At 48.3% G+C, this 17,294-nt stretch overlaps 4 protein-coding genes across 4 annotated transcripts; 2 read left to right on the plus strand and 2 right to left on the minus strand.

Moving 5' to 3' along the window:
* Positions 1–582: 582 nt before the first annotated feature.
* On the minus strand, positions 583–2,855 carry VTN77DRAFT_665 (uncharacterized protein; the record flags this gene model as incomplete). Its single annotated transcript, XM_069422951.1, has 8 exons — positions 583–913; positions 1,052–1,618; positions 1,712–1,810; positions 1,876–2,063; positions 2,125–2,188; positions 2,246–2,366; positions 2,443–2,675; positions 2,731–2,855. The coding sequence occupies 8 exons, from the start codon at positions 2,853–2,855 to the stop codon at positions 583–585; spliced, it is 1,728 nt and encodes a 575-aa protein (XP_069273337.1).
* A 1,183-nt stretch (positions 2,856–4,038) lies between these two features.
* VTN77DRAFT_666 (uncharacterized protein) lies at positions 4,039–5,943 on the minus strand (the record flags this gene model as incomplete). The annotated part of the gene is made up of 4 exons (XM_069422962.1): positions 4,039–4,572; positions 4,655–5,481; positions 5,544–5,778; positions 5,929–5,943. 4 exons carry the CDS (start codon positions 5,941–5,943, stop codon positions 4,039–4,041), a joined length of 1,611 nt encoding a protein of 536 aa, XP_069273338.1.
* Positions 5,944–8,155: 2,212 nt separating this feature from the next.
* Positions 8,156–10,614, plus strand: VTN77DRAFT_667 (uncharacterized protein; the record flags this gene model as incomplete). Its single annotated transcript, XM_069422973.1, has 8 exons — positions 8,156–8,389; positions 8,446–8,579; positions 8,641–9,434; positions 9,488–9,677; positions 9,730–9,795; positions 9,852–9,905; positions 9,967–10,337; positions 10,457–10,614. 8 exons carry the CDS (start codon positions 8,156–8,158, stop codon positions 10,612–10,614), a joined length of 2,001 nt encoding a protein of 666 aa, XP_069273339.1.
* A 2,814-nt stretch (positions 10,615–13,428) lies between these two features.
* On the plus strand, positions 13,429–15,395 carry VTN77DRAFT_668 (uncharacterized protein; the record flags this gene model as incomplete). Its single annotated transcript, XM_069422984.1, has 13 exons — positions 13,429–13,465; positions 13,523–13,561; positions 13,612–13,767; positions 13,828–13,863; positions 13,915–14,171; positions 14,222–14,240; positions 14,303–14,335; positions 14,397–14,663; positions 14,756–14,800; positions 14,857–14,938; positions 14,992–15,046; positions 15,111–15,277; positions 15,338–15,395. 13 exons carry the CDS (start codon positions 13,429–13,431, stop codon positions 15,393–15,395), a joined length of 1,251 nt encoding a protein of 416 aa, XP_069273340.1.
* Between the last annotated feature and the right edge of the window lie 1,899 nt (positions 15,396–17,294).

The following is a 17,294-nucleotide window of genomic DNA, read 5'->3' on the forward strand; positions in this document are numbered from 1 at the left end:
CATGAAGACTACCACCCACATACCTGCCATTCCTGCCAATCTATTCAATCAACAGGACTAGAGGTTGCGCTAAAGGAGATCAGGACATCATTTATACACTAGGTAATTGGTATAGTTCACCGTTTTCTCTTTGTCTTTTGGACGAATAGGTCAAGTAAGGCTGTATGGCTGAGATGGGCTGGGATGGATCGTCGAGTGATAAATAGAGATAGAGATAGAGATAGAGATAGAAATGAAGATAGTGTGGAAAGAGAGGAAACATCACTATAATTTCTGTCTTCTGTACTGCACTGTACCTAACTGGGTGGCGATGCTTTTTTTTTTTTGCCCCTTTCAGGTGATATAAGTATACTACGAGCTTATATCATCCTGCCTTCATGTCTTTATTTTTTAGCTTCCTACCTCCCTAACCAACACTTCCTATTCCCTCTCCCTTTTATACCTGCTATGTGACAATCGATGATATTCGTGAATGTATAGATTATTTTGGTCGTCATTTCACCATCTAGAGATAGATTCCATTAGTCGCGTCATCTCCTCGCCACAAGGATAAAAAAAATGATCAGAAGTGAGACCGAATACTCACGAAAAGTGCTCTGCATGAAGATAAACCTCCATCTCTTGATTCTTCTCTCTCAACACCCGTAACTGCTCCTTCGCAACAGCATTACGGACATCCTGGATCATGGACGTGGGGCCGCAGACGACGATGCCGATACTTCTGCTTCCTCGCCTGATATCGTCGTCATTGGTGTTGGCAGTAGATGAGGACGAAGACGACGAAATAATCGCTTTCAGGTCTGGTCGTCCTTCAGCTTTGTGGATATGGATTGTCGTCCTATTTTCAGTGGTGGATGCTGGCTTCGTGGTGGTGATGTTCTTTTCAGCGTCGTTCCCAGCACCAGCAACAGCACTAGAATCTGATAGTGATTGAGATTGAGGTTCGTTAGAGGTGATATGAATAGATACCGAGAGGCGGTCTTTTTCTTCGTCTTCTTTTGATGAGGAGCTGCCACAGGATGATAACAACGACTCGATTGCCTCGGCGTACCATTCTGCGACAGCCTGCTGGCGAGTAGCGTAGACGATTTGAATCCGTTGACGATGGGATCTGGTGTTCTCTTTCTGATAATACCGTCTCAATGAGTCCTCGACAACTCCAAGTGAGAATCCCGCTCCAGAGCCACCGGCAATAACGAGCAGGGTGTCGAGTCTTGCCAGCATGTCGGTATTGACGCCACCGTAGGGCCCGTCCAGGAGGACGCGGACCCTGACATTGGGGTGGTTTTCAGCCAGTTTGGCAAGCCTTGCGGTGAGCCCGCCCTGAGGCTTGACGTGGAAGGTCATCTCAGAGGGATGGCCGCATTTCTCCGTCTCCTGGGCCGCGGACGCGATGGTGAAGGGATGGGCCGTTAGACTATGGATGCCCAGTGTCAAGAATCGAATGAAGACGTGCTGGCCAGGTGTCCAGGAGATCACCGTCGGGATACGGATTTCGAGAAGTCCGCAGGGGAGGAGAGTGAGAGTGGCGGTGTGAAGGCCATGAAAGAGATAGGTCCGGATCAGGGAGTAGAGAAGACAGAAGAAGTAGATGGTGCCGGTGGCGATGAAGTAGTCCCTGCCAGTTGCTATTAGCAGAGGAAAAGAAAAAAAATAAATAGAAAATAGAAACGGAGATTTTAATTAATGAGACAGGTCAACAAGTGCATACCAGGAGGATAGTCGAAAATCGCAATGGAGGAAGAAAAAGACGACGAAGACGATGGCCGCGAGAATGTGAGTCGCCTTGAAGAATTCGTAATAGCGGTTTCTACGCCGTCATCATCAGCGTCAGCTGTCGTTATTCTAGCATAACAGAAAAAAAAAAGGACCCACCGAATGCAAGGCAAGGACATAAAAGTCAGATAGGCCTGGGAGATTATGGTTACGACACCAGTCCAGTAGGTGACCTGGGTCTGCCACTGGGTCACCATGTCGCCCTTGCTGATGTGGTAGACGATGAAGGGGAACGTGTGGACCAATGCCAGCACGAACATGGCGTAGCTAGTCCAGTGGTGGAAGATCTGTTGCCATATATCAGTATGACTCTCAGGTTACAAGGATATACTGAATGATGGAACGCACTTGAAGTTTTTCGTAAGAGATGCCCGTTACTGCTGAGATCAGGTTGGCCTTGGTGGATAGAGCCCTATATATTCCCAAATAGTCAATTCATATCCTGTTCAACGGAATGCAAGACACGAACAGTACAAAAGGCAGCAAGCCCAATGCCATCCACCCAGATCTCGTGGCAATTGGAGGGCTACTTCCGAAATTAACAGTCTTCGTGTTGGGCCAGTAGTAGGGCTTAGGACCGAGGGTCATGGCTGTCGTCAGTTGTCAGTCGTCGGATATTTACTGTATTATCATCTATATACGATCTATCATCTGAGAACAACAAACCGAAAAAGAACACCGTCCCTGCCAGAATGAGCAGGCTCACGCCGATTCCAGGCGACCAGGATAAACCTCGATAGGACAGATACCGCAGAACCGCTCTGATGTTGTTGCTGATTTTATTCCTGGACAACCTGCGCGGCGCATACGTCGAAAACAAGTGTGCAACGACGAAGATTCCAATGGTGGCGCACATGAAGTAGATCGTCTCCAGGCCATACACATGATCAGCTTGATACCTAGAAATGAAATCGTCAGCTCCTACGCAGACCAGGAGAGTCCACTGTGACAAACCAATATCTCCAGTGTCCACGACGATAGGCACACTGCGCCGGGGTCAGCGTGCAGCTGTCTGCTCGAGACGAATGCAGCATGACGGGCTGGTCGAGCCAGGGGACGGACGAGGTTGACATGTCCATGTTTGTTTATCGTATATTGAGTTGTTTGTCGTGTGATCTTTTCTAGAGAGTAGATATATAGATATGGGAAGAGAATTCAAGAGAATGGAATGTTCAAAGGAGTAGTATAAGTGATTATTGCATGGCGAGGATAAAATGTACGCATCGGTATTCACCGACGTAGATGAAGAACAAAAAGGAAAAGTAAAAATTCCAACCCTAACCATGAATGTCAACTGCCAGTAATTAATTGACAATTAATAACAGTCTGCCAATGCGAGCAGAGAGTTTATTGAAGAACAAAACAGCAAAAAAATTCATCATAACAGACATTACACTGACACGCAGATCGTTGGCTCTCGCGTCTAGACTTCTAGAGTCTACAGTCGAGTCTAGGCGAGTGTTGATCAGGTATCTATTATTCGCTATCTGGATATTAAATTCTGTAAGAATGGTACGTGTATTCTATACAACGTATGCAATTAATCTGCCATAGCTATTATATTAATATTGACGTGATTCGCTTTCCTTCTGGCCGTCGAAACTCCAAAGAGAGAGACAGATAGAGACAGGGTTATATGCGTGCGTATGAGTATGCCTGACACGTTCCACTACAACAAGGAACTTCAATCAGTGTGATGATTGATTTATTGATTGATCTGATATGATTCGCCCCCTTCAGGAAAAATAACAACATGGGGTATAGCAATCTAAACAGTGTTTCATGTAACTATGTATGTAATATTGCCAAGCAGAGCACAATTGAGCAAGTTTTGGGAACTAACCCTACACTGGTACTAATACTATTAATATCAGGTTCTCAGGGAATTTAATTCTCTCCACATGGCAGCTGCCATGCATGGTTGGTCCTAGTTCCACCAGGGTTTGGAGAATATTATTATTTAATATTATTTAATAAGTGGAGCCGGCTGTTTGTGAAGATCGCTTGTTTGAGCATATTTGCGCGTGATTGTTAGAAGAGTGGACCCAACTAACTATATCTAAGAAACTTCAGTAACTTGACTAACTGGACTAGCTTCTGGGTTACGTATGTCATTCTGATACACCATCTTAATAGCTATCAATGCTAATTACACTACATGTATGATCGAACGGCTATCATATGTATTTTTCCTCCTGCCTCATCATCCGTCCTAGCCCTAACCCTAACACAACCGCTGCACCGATCTCGATCGTCATCCGTCTAATTCAGCTCAACAGTGACGATCGATTGGGTAGTAGATTTCTCGTTCTCGCGAGACGGCGGAGGAGTCAGGACATGGTTCGACTTCTGACTGTTTTGCAGCAGATCCATCTGGGCGATCGCTTGATATCCGCCTCGCACACTGTATGCCTCGATCTCCCGCGCTCGCAGCACGCTAGTGGCCACCCGCGCCGTGTCTCTGCCGTAGCAGACCAGCATGACCTTGCGGCCGGTGAGGGCCGACAGAGCACTAGACTCCGGTGCGAAGAGGGCATCGAGTTCCCGCCATTGGGCCTCCAGCACGGCTGCGTCGGAGAACGGAGACGGGGTCCGGGCGTCGAGACTGTTGATGGGAATATTCACCGCACCGGGCAGATGCCATGTCTCGAAGTCAGCCGGTTGGCGGAGATCGATGACGGAGCAGTTGGCCTTGATTGCTGGATACGAGGATGATTCGTAGAACTGGTCCAGCACGTCGACGGGGTTCTGCTCCCAGCTGTCGTCGTACCGGTACAGATCGACTTGGGCCAGACGCTGGGGATGTTAGCCATAAACAAAGGTCAGGGAGAGACTTTGGAGTACAGTAAAAATTATACACTACAGTAATGGCTCTTACCTCATTGCGAATGGGATGGAACTTCTCCGCCCCCAGCTTGTGAAAATACTCGTCGATATACTGGTATGGCAAATCGCAGCACAGAAACACGCAGTGAATCAGTCCATCTGGGCCCGCCAGATCACCCAGCGAGCCACTCTGCCGGCGCTTTTCTAGCATCTGGCACAGTCCCTGCAGATTGAACCCCGACGACGGCCCACAGATCAGCCCGGCGCGACACAGCTCCAGCGACAGACTGAACGAGTCGTACGATCCCACCTCTTCGATCGTGTCGACGGCCGCCCGCCAGGGGAACTCGACTGGCTGCAGCAAAGCGTAGGATCGCGGACCAGGCACTCGATCGCCAGCAGCGGTGCACACGCCTAGTCGATAGACGGACGGCTTTGTCTGCTTGAAGTACGTTCCCAGCCCCGTCATCGTCCCGGACGTGCCCATTCCCGCACAGATGACGTTGATCTGAGGAAGCTGCTTGAAGATCTGCGGGCCTGTCCACCGGACATGGGCCTGCCAGTTGAGATCGTTCTCATACTGGTTCGGGTTGATGATGCTGTCGTCAGTCTGGGCCTGCAGACGGGCGTTCTGGATGCCGCCTCGTGCGTCCAGAGGCTGTGGCTGCGACGGTCCGCCAAAGAGCGTCAGGTCGAGGCCGAAGAACTGCATCAGGCGCAACTTGGCGGCGCTCGTCTTGTTGCTCAGGTACGCCCGCACGTCAGTGATGCCGTGGAAGATGCGGGCGATCATGGCCATGGAGATGACGGTCGAGCCGGAGCTGTACTCGACGATAGTCTTTGTCGAGGGCGACACGCTCGATTGCAGCATGTTCAACGCTGCGTCAGCAGGAAGATAGTATACGTCAGTATACGTCCGGATGGATATAGTATATACGTACCCGGCAAAGACTTGACGTTGTTGGCGGGATGCATGCTCATCATCTTGGCGTAGATACGGACGCCATCGTCGTAGAACGGGTTCAGATGTCTGGGGATCTCGACCAGAGGGAGCGGTGGTTGACAGTCGGGGTCAAAGTATTTCTTGACGGAGTCTGGTCCGGTATATACATTGAGATGGTTTCCATCCGGTTGTGTCTTTGTCTGTGTCTGCGTCTGTTTCGGTGCGAGTTGGCACTGGATCGAAGACAATATCCTTCCAAGCATAATGCTGTCAGAAGTAGTACATACAATAAACAAACCTGACTGATTGATTGACTGACTGACTAACTGACTGACTGTCTATCTGACTGATGGATGAACAAGATATACCTAGTATTATATTACCTCCTTACTGCACATTGCTGAAATCGAGGATAATTCCGGTTGCTTCCCTCCCCACTCGTATTACGTACAAAATATCACATCAATGTTACAAAAGCAGGACAAGACGTGGAATAACGAGCTACTAAAAAGAGAGGACGAGGAGTGGCAGCCAGGGATTCGGGATTTGACAGCTAACAATGTCTGACCAGGCCAGATGGTATGAAATTCACCTCTACGAAAACAACAAATCAACAAAAATCAACACAGGGGGGTTTCATGAAGCTCCACCCAGAATGCAGGTCATCAGCTAGGTCTGCGCTAGCCACAATTTCTCGGTCTAGATAAAGTTTACACTGCAGAACAGAAGTATCTCGGGGGACTGGGTCAGCAAATAACAAAATTCGCCGTAATTCTGTACTGATGGGCTGAACACTACTCGATTCCTGATAGTACAGAGTATACCTAGGTAAAAGTACGTCTGACGAATGGGTTGATAATGAGCAAACAAATATTCATGATGATTCTATAGATATATTCATGAACGATTGCCCAATGGCTGACTCTTATAATTGACTGTACTCTAGACCTATACAATTGAGACAGAATCTACATTGAATATTTGATACAGAGTACCAAACAAGCCTTGAATACCTGCTCTGCTCACCGGCTCGAGGAGAAAACACCTGGGGTTACCAATAGATCATGTACTGTGTGCCTATGCTTAGGGCCCTTCTTACCATATATGTCTTTTATACCCTTTCCGAGTGGACCTGATACCGGTTTATATTATAGTTTTCTTACTATCTGGGTTTAACCTAGGTACCTACTCACTGTCATGCAGACCATTTGGAGTTCTTGAGGTATAACGCAGCTCTCGCCATAGCTTCTATAGTTCTAGCTATACAGATTCCCCCCATATAATCCTTATAATCCAATGATAGTACTGGTCTAGGAATTATAATATTATTTTGTAGACCAATGAAGAAAAAACTGCATCAGCAAGGATTATTGTTATTACTATTATGTTGAAGAATTTGAACAAGCGATCCATCTATTACACCCCGACTCCAGCTAGGTGGCTGCCTGTCCTCCATGTATTCAATAGTGGATAGTATATAATAAGCGGCTGGTCGCCGGTAATAAAGATATTATTATTATGCGTACTTTTATTTAATATCTAATAATATTATTAATTGTTACATGCGCTTAAAAAATCTTCTCAACAAGCGGGAAGACGAGCAGAGTGAGTCGTACCAGGCTTGTATTATTATTAATTTTATAATGTAAACGAATAAAAAGGAATATCTACTATCATACGTAACTAGCAACAGATACTCCAGTACAGTCAAATTAATAATAGCTAGCTGGCACTAGGTTAATACATACATGTACTCTCCTGTCCGGTGATATTGTGATTGAGAACGTTTGAGAAGTTTTCTTTAGTGTTAGTTCGTTTCTTAACTTCATACAGCTTTCTCCACCGATCGACAGGGACTTAGCAACACTAAAAAACCTTACCTAGTGACCTCTTACCATTTTAGGAATAATTTTTTTACTTAGACCTCAAGAACTTTACGAGCTCTAATCCCGATGCACTGGCGGGCCGGCTCGGTCCGGCAGGTAGGTCTTCTTTTCTTCGGCCGTGCGAGTTTACTTTGTAACTATTTATTATCTGATCATCAATCAATTGTGAATCAATCAATCATCCCCACTCATGAAACAGCACCATAGCTCGCTGTATGATGACCACATGATGCCAATCATGACAATAGTTCTCCGTGGATAGCGGGATCTTGTTTACATGCTCAGGGCACATGAATTCATCCTCGGCCTGAATGTGGAGTAGATCAGGCTGATTGACTCACTTAGGGTTACGTACAGTACATACTGTAATTGAATAACGCATGTGATGCATTCATTCTTTTTTCCTCTTCTCACTGGGTACCCTATCTAGAGCTGAGCTGGTTACTATGCTTGCATCTAGTAACAAATCTAATCACTTCCATGCTCTTATTTTTTTTTCCCCTCTTTTTTCTTCTCCCTGTTCCTGGACATTAATTCTTAATTAAGAGAGATTCAACTAGAACGCGTGGGTAGGGCACGGGACATTCAGACTGAGGTAATCGGAAAAGAGTCCTTCATACAAAGGATCTGGTTCCCTTTCTGCCAGAGAGATTGCACTATAATTGCAAGAGATTGCAGGATTGCAGAGATTGTAATCAAACTGACACACTCAGAAGCGGATATCATGCCAGACCACCAGCCTGTCTTTGCCGATTCTGTCCCTATTTCTGTTGCTGCCTCTGATTCCGGTCCAGAAAAGGCTCAGAATGGCGTCCTCCATGAGTCTCCAGAAACAGCTGTCAAGAACACAGACGATGCCAATGGCAACGACAACCACAATGAAACCCCCTCTGAGAAGCAGTCTCTGCACATCTTTAACGAGCAGACAAACTACGTCCCCAAACGCGTCATCATCACAGTAAGCCGGCCTTTCTATTCTTAACATCCATGCTGGGTGGCTGCTGACGATGGTAGATATTCCTCGCCTGTGCTTCTGTCGACCTCCTCGCCCTGATGGATCAGACGACTCTCGCGGCGAGTCTGTCGATTATCAGCAATGCCCTGCATGCCACTGATCAAGCGGCCTGGATTGCGGGGGGTTATTTTGTGTTAGTCATTTCACTGATGTTCCCCTTTTCTCTTTTGCACCAGCTAAGACGTCTAGACCAGCACATCCACCAGCTTCCAACTCCTCTACGGCCGGCTCTCCGACATTTGGTCGCGCAAGGTGATCCTCTTCATCGGCCTGGCCATCTTCTTCGTCGGGTCGCTGGCCGCCTCCCTGGCCACTACTGCCACCCAGCTCATCGTCTTCCGCGCCTTCACGGGCGTCGGCGGCGGCGGCCTGATGAATGTCGCGCAGATGATCGTCAGCGACGTCGTGCCGCTGCGCGAACGCGGCAAGTACCAGGGCATTCTGGGTTCAGTGGTGGCGCTGGCGAACGGCATTGGGCCCGTCATCGGGGGCGCGCTGGCCTCGCGATCAGCAAACTCCTGGCGATGGATCTTCAGGCTCAATATGCCGCTGACGGGCTTGACGACGCTCTGCTGCTTCTTCTTCATGCCCCTGCGCAAGGTGGACGGTGACTGGCGGGTCAAGCTCAAGGCGATCGACTTTGTCGGCTGTCTGCTGGCCCTGGGCGGCACGTCCGTGCTGCTGCTGGGGCTGACCTGGGGCGGCGGCGAGTATACGTGGGATTCGACCCATGTAATCGCCACGCTCGTCGTGGGATGCGTCGTGTCGGCCGGGTTTGTGCTCTGGCAGTGGAAGGGGACGTCGTCGCCGGTGGTGCCGCTGCGCATTTTCAAGGCCCGCCTTGTCAACGGGGCCTGTCTGACCATGTTCATCAACGGGTGGAACTTCCTCGTGCAGGTCTACTACATTCCGACGTTCTATCAGCTGGTGTACGGCTATTCTGCTGTCAAAGCGGGCGCGCTGCTCCTGCCTATCACTTTGATCCAGAGTGAGCAGAACCAGGTCAATATTCTCAGTTCGACACTGACAGACTTCTGCTAGCCCTGAGTAGCACTCTCTCCGGCCTCGTCGTCCACTGGGTCAGTCGATACCGCGAATGCATCCTGCTAGGATGGGCCATCTGGGCGGTTGGACTGGGGTTGTACTCGACGCTGGATCCGTCGTCGGGACTGGAGAAGCAGATCGGCTATGGGATTTTGACCGGTCTGGGAGTGGGCAATACCCTGCAACCGTGAGTGACAATCCAGCAAAAAAGCGTCTCTTGCTGACCATATCTCTTTTAGGGCACTGATTGCCGTCCAAGCAGGTGTGGAACGACGGGATATGGCTATCGTCACCTCCTTCCGGAAGTAAACATCCAGACGTCATCAATAAATAAATAGAAACTAACAATGCATGTTTTCAGCTTCATCCGAAATCTAGGTGGAACCCTCGGTCTCGCCGTGTCGGGGACAATCATGTAAGGCTCCATCTGAACTTTCCATCGTCATCACGGTCACAGCTAACATATCTCCTTGAAGAAACAATTTAGCACTCTCAGCAATTTCCACCTTACAAGTCGCAGAAGCAATCCCAGGAAGGGGTACAAACCTGACCCTGACCGCCACCGAGATCAAGACCGTCCTCACCAGTCCCCAAACCTACCTCTCGACTCTTCCCGCCGAATCAGCGACAGAAATACGCGCAGTCCTCATCCCCGCATACCAGCGCGGGTTCCGCATTGTCTTCATAATCGGCGCGAGTCTGGCCGTGGTGGCGTTTTTCTTGGCCGTCGTGCTCATGCCGCAGGTGGAACTGGTCCGGCCGGATGACGAGAAGTTGAAGGAGGAGGCGAGGAGAAGGATCTTGGATCATCGTCGTCGTAGTCGTCAGAGTGACGAGAATAGGAATGGTGAATCTGGATGAGAATCGCAGGAAGCGTGAATTTCTCTCGATCTGACTTTCCATCCCGTTTGCGTGACTTGTCTGTTGCTGCTTTGGTTCTGAGTTAGGAGCTATTTTATCTTCCAGCTCTCCGTTCTGCTCTGCTATGCTTTCTGGCGGTTCTATCTTTTCTGGACGCGTGGATTGCCCAGGCCAAGATTGTGACACGCCACCCTCTTATGCCAATTCTAGACGAACAGCCTCTTGGGAGGTCCAAAACGGAGCTTCTCCAGACTTTGATCTAGAAAGTGCCGCCACGAGCTCTCCAGAGGTCTTCAGTAGCTCGATTACTTTGTCGCACTGTCCAGTATAAAGGACTCATACCCTCTTTATCCCTGGAATTGATCTGTATGTCGTCCCTCGTCAGCGACATCATTGCAACTGTGGTATGTCCCTCGATTAGAGCTAGTGACAGTGGCGTCTGGCCGTCGTTATCACTGGGGCTCGGGTCGGTCTCCCTTATGACAATCAACTGCCAGACCACATGGTCGTTTCCATGGTGTGCAGCCCATGATAATGCAGTCCGTCCTTCAGCGTCCTTGGAGTTTGGATTAGCACCCTTCTTAAGTAGTAATTCAACCACTCCTTCATGCCCTTCCTTTGCTGCCAGGGACGGTGGTGTCCGTTTATTATGATCTTTAGTGTCTGGGTTGGCACCTTTCTCAAGCAGTAGCTTCACTACCGCTACATGACCGTTTTCTGCTGCAAATGATAGTGGCGTTCGTCCAAGACTGTCCTCAGAATCTGGCTCAGCGCCCTTCTTCAACAGCTGCTCAACTACTGAATTGTACCTATTTGCTGCCGCGAATGATAGTGGTGTCCATCCGGATCTGTCTTTGATCTCAATTCCCGCATTCGTGGTGTCAAGACAATTTAAAATTGCCTTTAAGGGACTGTTCAAGCCATATTCTGACACGACATGAACAAGAGAAGTCCCTTTTCGTGGGCAATGCGGAGAATACTTGCTGATCATTTGATACGAGTATATCCACCGTCGCAAGAGGTCTTCTGAAGGCCATTGCCGAAAATCTAAGAGATAGATGCGCATGCATAACCCATGACGTTGCAGCGTAACCCAGAAATGGAAATTCTTTCTCAATATACAGTCGCTCAAGGTTTTCAGCTGGATCGATTTCCACCATCTTTAAATAGCGGATGCATAACCTGGAGAGACGATGACGTGCCTCGCCAATAGCCGAGTCAGTTGTGATCCCCTTGCGACCAAGTATTTGTATGCCTTCTTTGATGAAAAATTCGTTCACCGACTCACGGATGAACTGCACGACTCGTGAACGGAATGATGGTCGGAGCTCGACTAAACCACGACTGAGTGTCTTTACACTCCTTTCCATGACTTTATTGTCGTCCGTATAGTCATTCATTTTCAGACCTTGTCGCAGCGAGTCGCATGGACGATCCTCGTCAATGACCATAGCAAAGCGCAATTCAGTCACAGAAAGCGGCTCGATGGAAAAACAGACCCATTGGAAAAGCTTTAAAGAATGAGATATTTCCCTTCTCGCTTTCCTGGAGTATGTTCTCAATAATCTCTCGATAAAAATCGTTCAGATCTTCAGGAACACATCGAATTTCATCTTCGATTTCTTTCGGACCTTTTCCTTCAAGCAGGAGTTCAACGACGCGGTCTATTACCAGACGGGTCCATTGAAAAACACCTGAAGCCCGAGCTATAATGGTCTGCGCTATTTTGCTTTCGAAATTGTTGGTTTCCGTGCGTTGCCCTCGCACGTAAGTAGCAATATCTTGCTCGTTTTCGTTCTCAACACACACTTCGAGTTCATAATCCAAGGACACAACTGGAAAACGACGGCATGGGATGCACATACTGAATTGTGAGCCTGTAGAAGGCAGATTCTGGACCAGATCTTGGAAGTATCGGGCTAATTTGATAGCCGCTTTGTCTCCATATTCATCAAGCGCGTCAATAAAGACATGTACGCTGCATCTTTCCAGGACTTTTGGAATAGATGACTCAAAGATATCCTGTAGTTCACGCCGGTGCCAATTCAAGTTTTCTCTAGACTCGCACTTCTCTCTGTACCTTTGAACAAGCTCTGCCAAGGCCTTGGGATCTTGATCCAGAAGTTGGTAAAGAAATGTGCGGAAGAGATCAAGGGGTGTTTTTTTTGAAGCTGAGTGCCGCGATTTTTGAAGAAGAAGGAAAAAACGAGAAGTTTAAGCCAAAACCGCCATATTCGGTAGATTTGCATCACCTTGTTGCACAGAGCTGCAGGCTTCATAGTCAGATCGCAAGCTTACAAAAACGCCGACAATAGAAGCAGCAGAACAACCCTCTGAAGGAGAATAGGTTAGTATTATACTATAAAAAAATCAAGCGAAAATGATTAAATAATGTGAAATCATTATTCATTTTCTGGTAACAAGCTTTATTTCAATTACCATTATCAATAGCTAATTTAATCAAGAAATTTGAGATATGACCGGCTGAGCATATATACATTAGCCTCTTAGAGACAATTGCACATAAAAAGACAACCCCTTATAAATGCTATATTGTCCCGAAGAATGCAATGGGACTCGAATCTAGAGTTCTTGTTTATGTGAAGCTAGTAATAAAGATCGCCCTCTCCTCCCCCTGCTGGCCAGTAAAGATGGCTGTCCTTTATTTTACCATCTGAACTGGACTATAACAAGCTTGTAATCCCAGTATGGTTATTGTATTGAATTGAATATTTAATTATGCAATGGGGACAACATGTACAGATATCTATCTATTCTAGGTTTTTTGCTGGTGCTTCTTAAAAGGGGTCGCGACTCGCGACTCGTGACACTGAACGCACGGTCCAGCAGTTTTAAGCGAGAGATAAGCTTAATTAGTGACTAACTAAAAACGGCAGGTGCTAGCCAAGGGTCATGTGATACAAGAGGGGTGAGTCATGGTTTTATCTAATCAATAATCCCCGCGGTAGTCATGCCCAACAAAATTTTAATTTCTGACTTGGTTGACCTTCAGAAGCCACTATCTGCCTACAGACCCCAATCTTCTCTGCATTCAGTTCATCAGTGCATTGATCATAATGGCCACGAAGGGTCGCGTCTGTCTTGCGTATTCTGGTATATCATCATCTCCCTGACTATCATCTATCTTGAGCTAAGAATTGACTTTGATAGGCGGCCTCGATACCAGCTGTATCCTCCGCTGGCTTCTCGGTATATCTTCCATCCTTATCGTCATATCTCCGGCTAACAACTGGTACAAGAGGAGGGCTACGAGGTCGTCTGCTTCCTCGCAAATGTCGGACAAGAGGAAGATTGGGCTGCCGTTGAGCAGAAGGCCCTCAAGATTGGCGCGAAGAAGATGGTGATTGAGGATCTTCGAAGGGAGTTCATTACTGAACTGTGTTTCCCCGCAATCCGTGAGGAAAACCCCGTACTGGCTTTGTATTTCGAGATCAATTGATTGACTTCCTTTTTAGAATGCAATGCCATCTATGAGGGTCGATACCTGTTAGGTGCGGACTGGTTTGCTGCGTCATGAGACTGGACCTGTTGACATGGTATAGGAACAAGTTTGGCTCGTCCGGTTATCGCAAGGGCCCAGATGCGTGTTGCTCAGAGGGAAGGTTGTGACTATGTCAGCCACGGCTGCACAGGCAAGGGCAACGATCAAGTCAGATTTGAATTGGCATTCTATGCCATCCAGCCGTCGATCAAGGTCATCGCCCCATGGCGCGATCCGAAATTCTTCACGCGCTTCCAGGGCCGTAATGATCTGCTCGACTACGCTGCGAAGCATGACATCCCTGTCACTTCCACTAAGGTAAATACAAATGTCGCTATCCAGAAATTCATGCTAATATATATAACTAGGCAAAACCTTGGTCGATGGGTTCGTAGCTCATTCCCCAGAAACACGGCTGATCTAGGCTGAATACTGACTTCCTGGCTGAGACGCAAACTTTGCGCACACTAGCTATGAGGCGGGTAGGTCATTGAGCAGGGCTAATCGTTCATCCGGTAGATTGCTGACAGATACTTGACACAGGCGTTTTGGAAGATCCCAACCACACCCCTCCTGCGGATATGTGGCAGATGACAGCGGACCCCCTGACCGCGCCCAATGAGCCTACCGACATCACATTACACTTTGAGAAGGGCATACCCGTCAAGCTCGTCACGCCGGATAGCGAATTCACTGACCCCGTCGAACTGTTCCGGGAGCTAAACAAGATTGGCTACACGCACGGAATCGGCAGAATTGACATTGTCGAGAACAGATACATTGGGCTGAAAAGCCGCGGCTGTTACGATTGTAAGTTTGCCTCGCAGGTGATAAGACGGGCTGTCGCGAAGCCCTTACCAACTTTTGTCAGTCATGCGATCAAGCTAACTATTTGCTTTTAGCCCCGGCAATGACTATCCTCCGTGCTGCGCACGTCGACCTTGAAGGTAGGCACTAGCTTTGGCCTTATCACAAAGTGCATGCAAACTGACTGTTCTCACAGGACTCGTTTTGGACGCACAGGTCCGCAGCTTGCGCGACCAATTCGTGACCCACAATTGGTCCATGCTTCTCTACAATGGATAGTAAGTAATTCCGCGGGCTAGAAAATCTGACGACAGTATTAATGCTCTTCTAGCTATTTCAGTCCCGAGCGAGAATTCCTTGAGAACAGTATCGTATACAGCCAGAAGGCGAGTTCTCCCAAGTCATATCAAACCTTTTTTTTTTCAAAACTGTTATTAATCAATCCAACAGCGCGTGAACGGCGAGGTCAGACTGCGCTGCTACAAGGGCAACGTCTACATTCTCGGCAGGTCGAGCAGCACCGAAAAGTTGTATTCGGCCGAGGAGGCGTCGATGGATTCGCTGGAGAATTTCGCTCCCACGGACACGTCTGGATTCATCGCCATCCAATCGATCAGGTACATCTTTTATATCATTCAGCTAGCATCTATCTTGTATATCGCTAACGACTTTACCAGGTTGAAGAAGTATGGCCTACAGAAAGCGGAGGAGGGGGAGAGTCTAAGCCGGGCATAGATAGAATTATATTATGGATGGGCTTTTCCCGCGATGATCGATGCGGTCAGAGCCGATGGCCTCCATCAAACTGTAGCCAACGCAAAGCAAATGTTGATTTGAATGGATATCCTCAGTACGGACCAAAAAAAAAGAAGAAGAAAAAAAAAGTCAACAGCTCAGATAGCGTTTCACAACTGCTGAGCAGGCAGACTATATACGAGAGGCTGTCTTTTTTTTTTTTGAGGAGGCTAAGCCCGGACGCTGTTGAGACCTGCCATTTTGATCAATGCCCTGAGGAATAAAAGTTAAAAAAAGAGTGCCCTCTTGTCCGAATGTATGCATAACTAAGGGAAGCCAGATCTGGCAATAGACCACTTCAAGGACTTACGTACTACTACAGAAGAACTGATTTCAACATTCAACGTCCAACGAAAACCCAGTAGAAAGAAAAGAGGTCAGTAATCATTCATTGACAGACGCATATGCATCTGCATACGCAGACGTATACTGTGCGTATGTAAGTATATATATGTGTGTATGTTTATAAAACCAGTCGCGCAGCCACCCAGGCAGGACATTCATAGAACGCAGAATTATAAACAAAGACCACACGAACCAAACAGACAAGAATCGCTCAGATAGCTGCCATATATATCGTATAGTACATACAAGCCCCCGCACCAATCCTTCCATTCCAGATCCAGATCCAGACCAGATCCATCCCATCCAACCCATTCCATTCCATGCAAGTGCACCTTACACGTATTGTATTAAAATAATAAACAACGATAACATCGTTGATATGCAATTCCCACTCCAGATATCCACCACTCACCGCACCAAAACGCCAGCAGACACCAACCAGTCCAAATGATGAAGATGAAGCGAAACCTCCCATCGCTGAGTCGTGCTGTTGCAACACTGGCTTCCGCGCAACAGACAAATAATGCATGCAGACGGTAAATCACAAAGCGGGTATAATTCGTGGGGTAGTCTTTTTTTTTTGTTGCTGTCGTTATATTTCATTGTTTTCTCCTCCCATGTTGAATAGAATAGCAGTTTTCGTATATATCAGCAGGCGCATGTATGTATAAAAGACAAGACAAGAGGAAATGAAACCGGACGTGTGTCAGCCTCAACACACATCCTCGGCTGCAAAATATCGTTTACTTCGACTCCGAGCTGCCATGAATTTGTGATCCGATGGCATGTGCGTGTGATGCACTACATGCGGCCGATACACTGCATCCACCGGCGCCTGCCAGTCGTCCATGCTCAGCGGGAAATATTCATATAGTAGATCCGCACTCTCACTGGGATACGGCAGAGACGAACTGAACGACGACGGCGGCGGATGGAAGGGCTGCTGTAGCGCAGTGGTGGTGGTCGTCGTGACCGGCGCAGGCATCGACGTGAGCATCGGAACAGTCGTGGATGTAGACCGCAGCGGTCGCGACATGGTCGGCGCAACCTTCTGCATCTTGGCCGGGGGCGCCTCGGAGGACTCAGGGCTGGCCCGTTTTTGAGACGGCGCCGTTACAGTCGTCGAACCCGTCGCGTTCCTGGCGGTCGTCGTCATCGTCGTCGTCGTCGTCGTCGTCGTCGTCGTCGGATTTGCCGTATTGTTTTCACGAGATTTGGTAGAAGATGCGTCCGCCGCTTTGGCCGGCGTCTTGAAGTCATCATCCAACAAGGACAGGGCGATTGGGGGCGGTGCGGTCACGCTCGGCCGATGTTTCTGCTCCGTCGTGCGAGACAGACCGGGACTGGACTGTGTATACGCAGGCAGCCCGTTGGGGATGCTGGCATTGGCAAAGGATGGCGTCGGCACCGGACCGGCCGTGCTGGTCGGCGGCGGGATCTGCGTCCAGTCCGCAGTAAAGGACGGCGACGACGATGACGGCGGCTGCGGGATGC

Source organism: Rasamsonia byssochlamydoides (assembly GCF_041956645.1).
Source record: "Rasamsonia byssochlamydoides strain NRRL 3658 unplaced genomic scaffold VTN77scaffold_105, whole genome shotgun sequence".
Lineage (NCBI taxonomy): Eukaryota > Fungi > Ascomycota > Eurotiomycetes > Eurotiales > Trichocomaceae > Rasamsonia > Rasamsonia byssochlamydoides.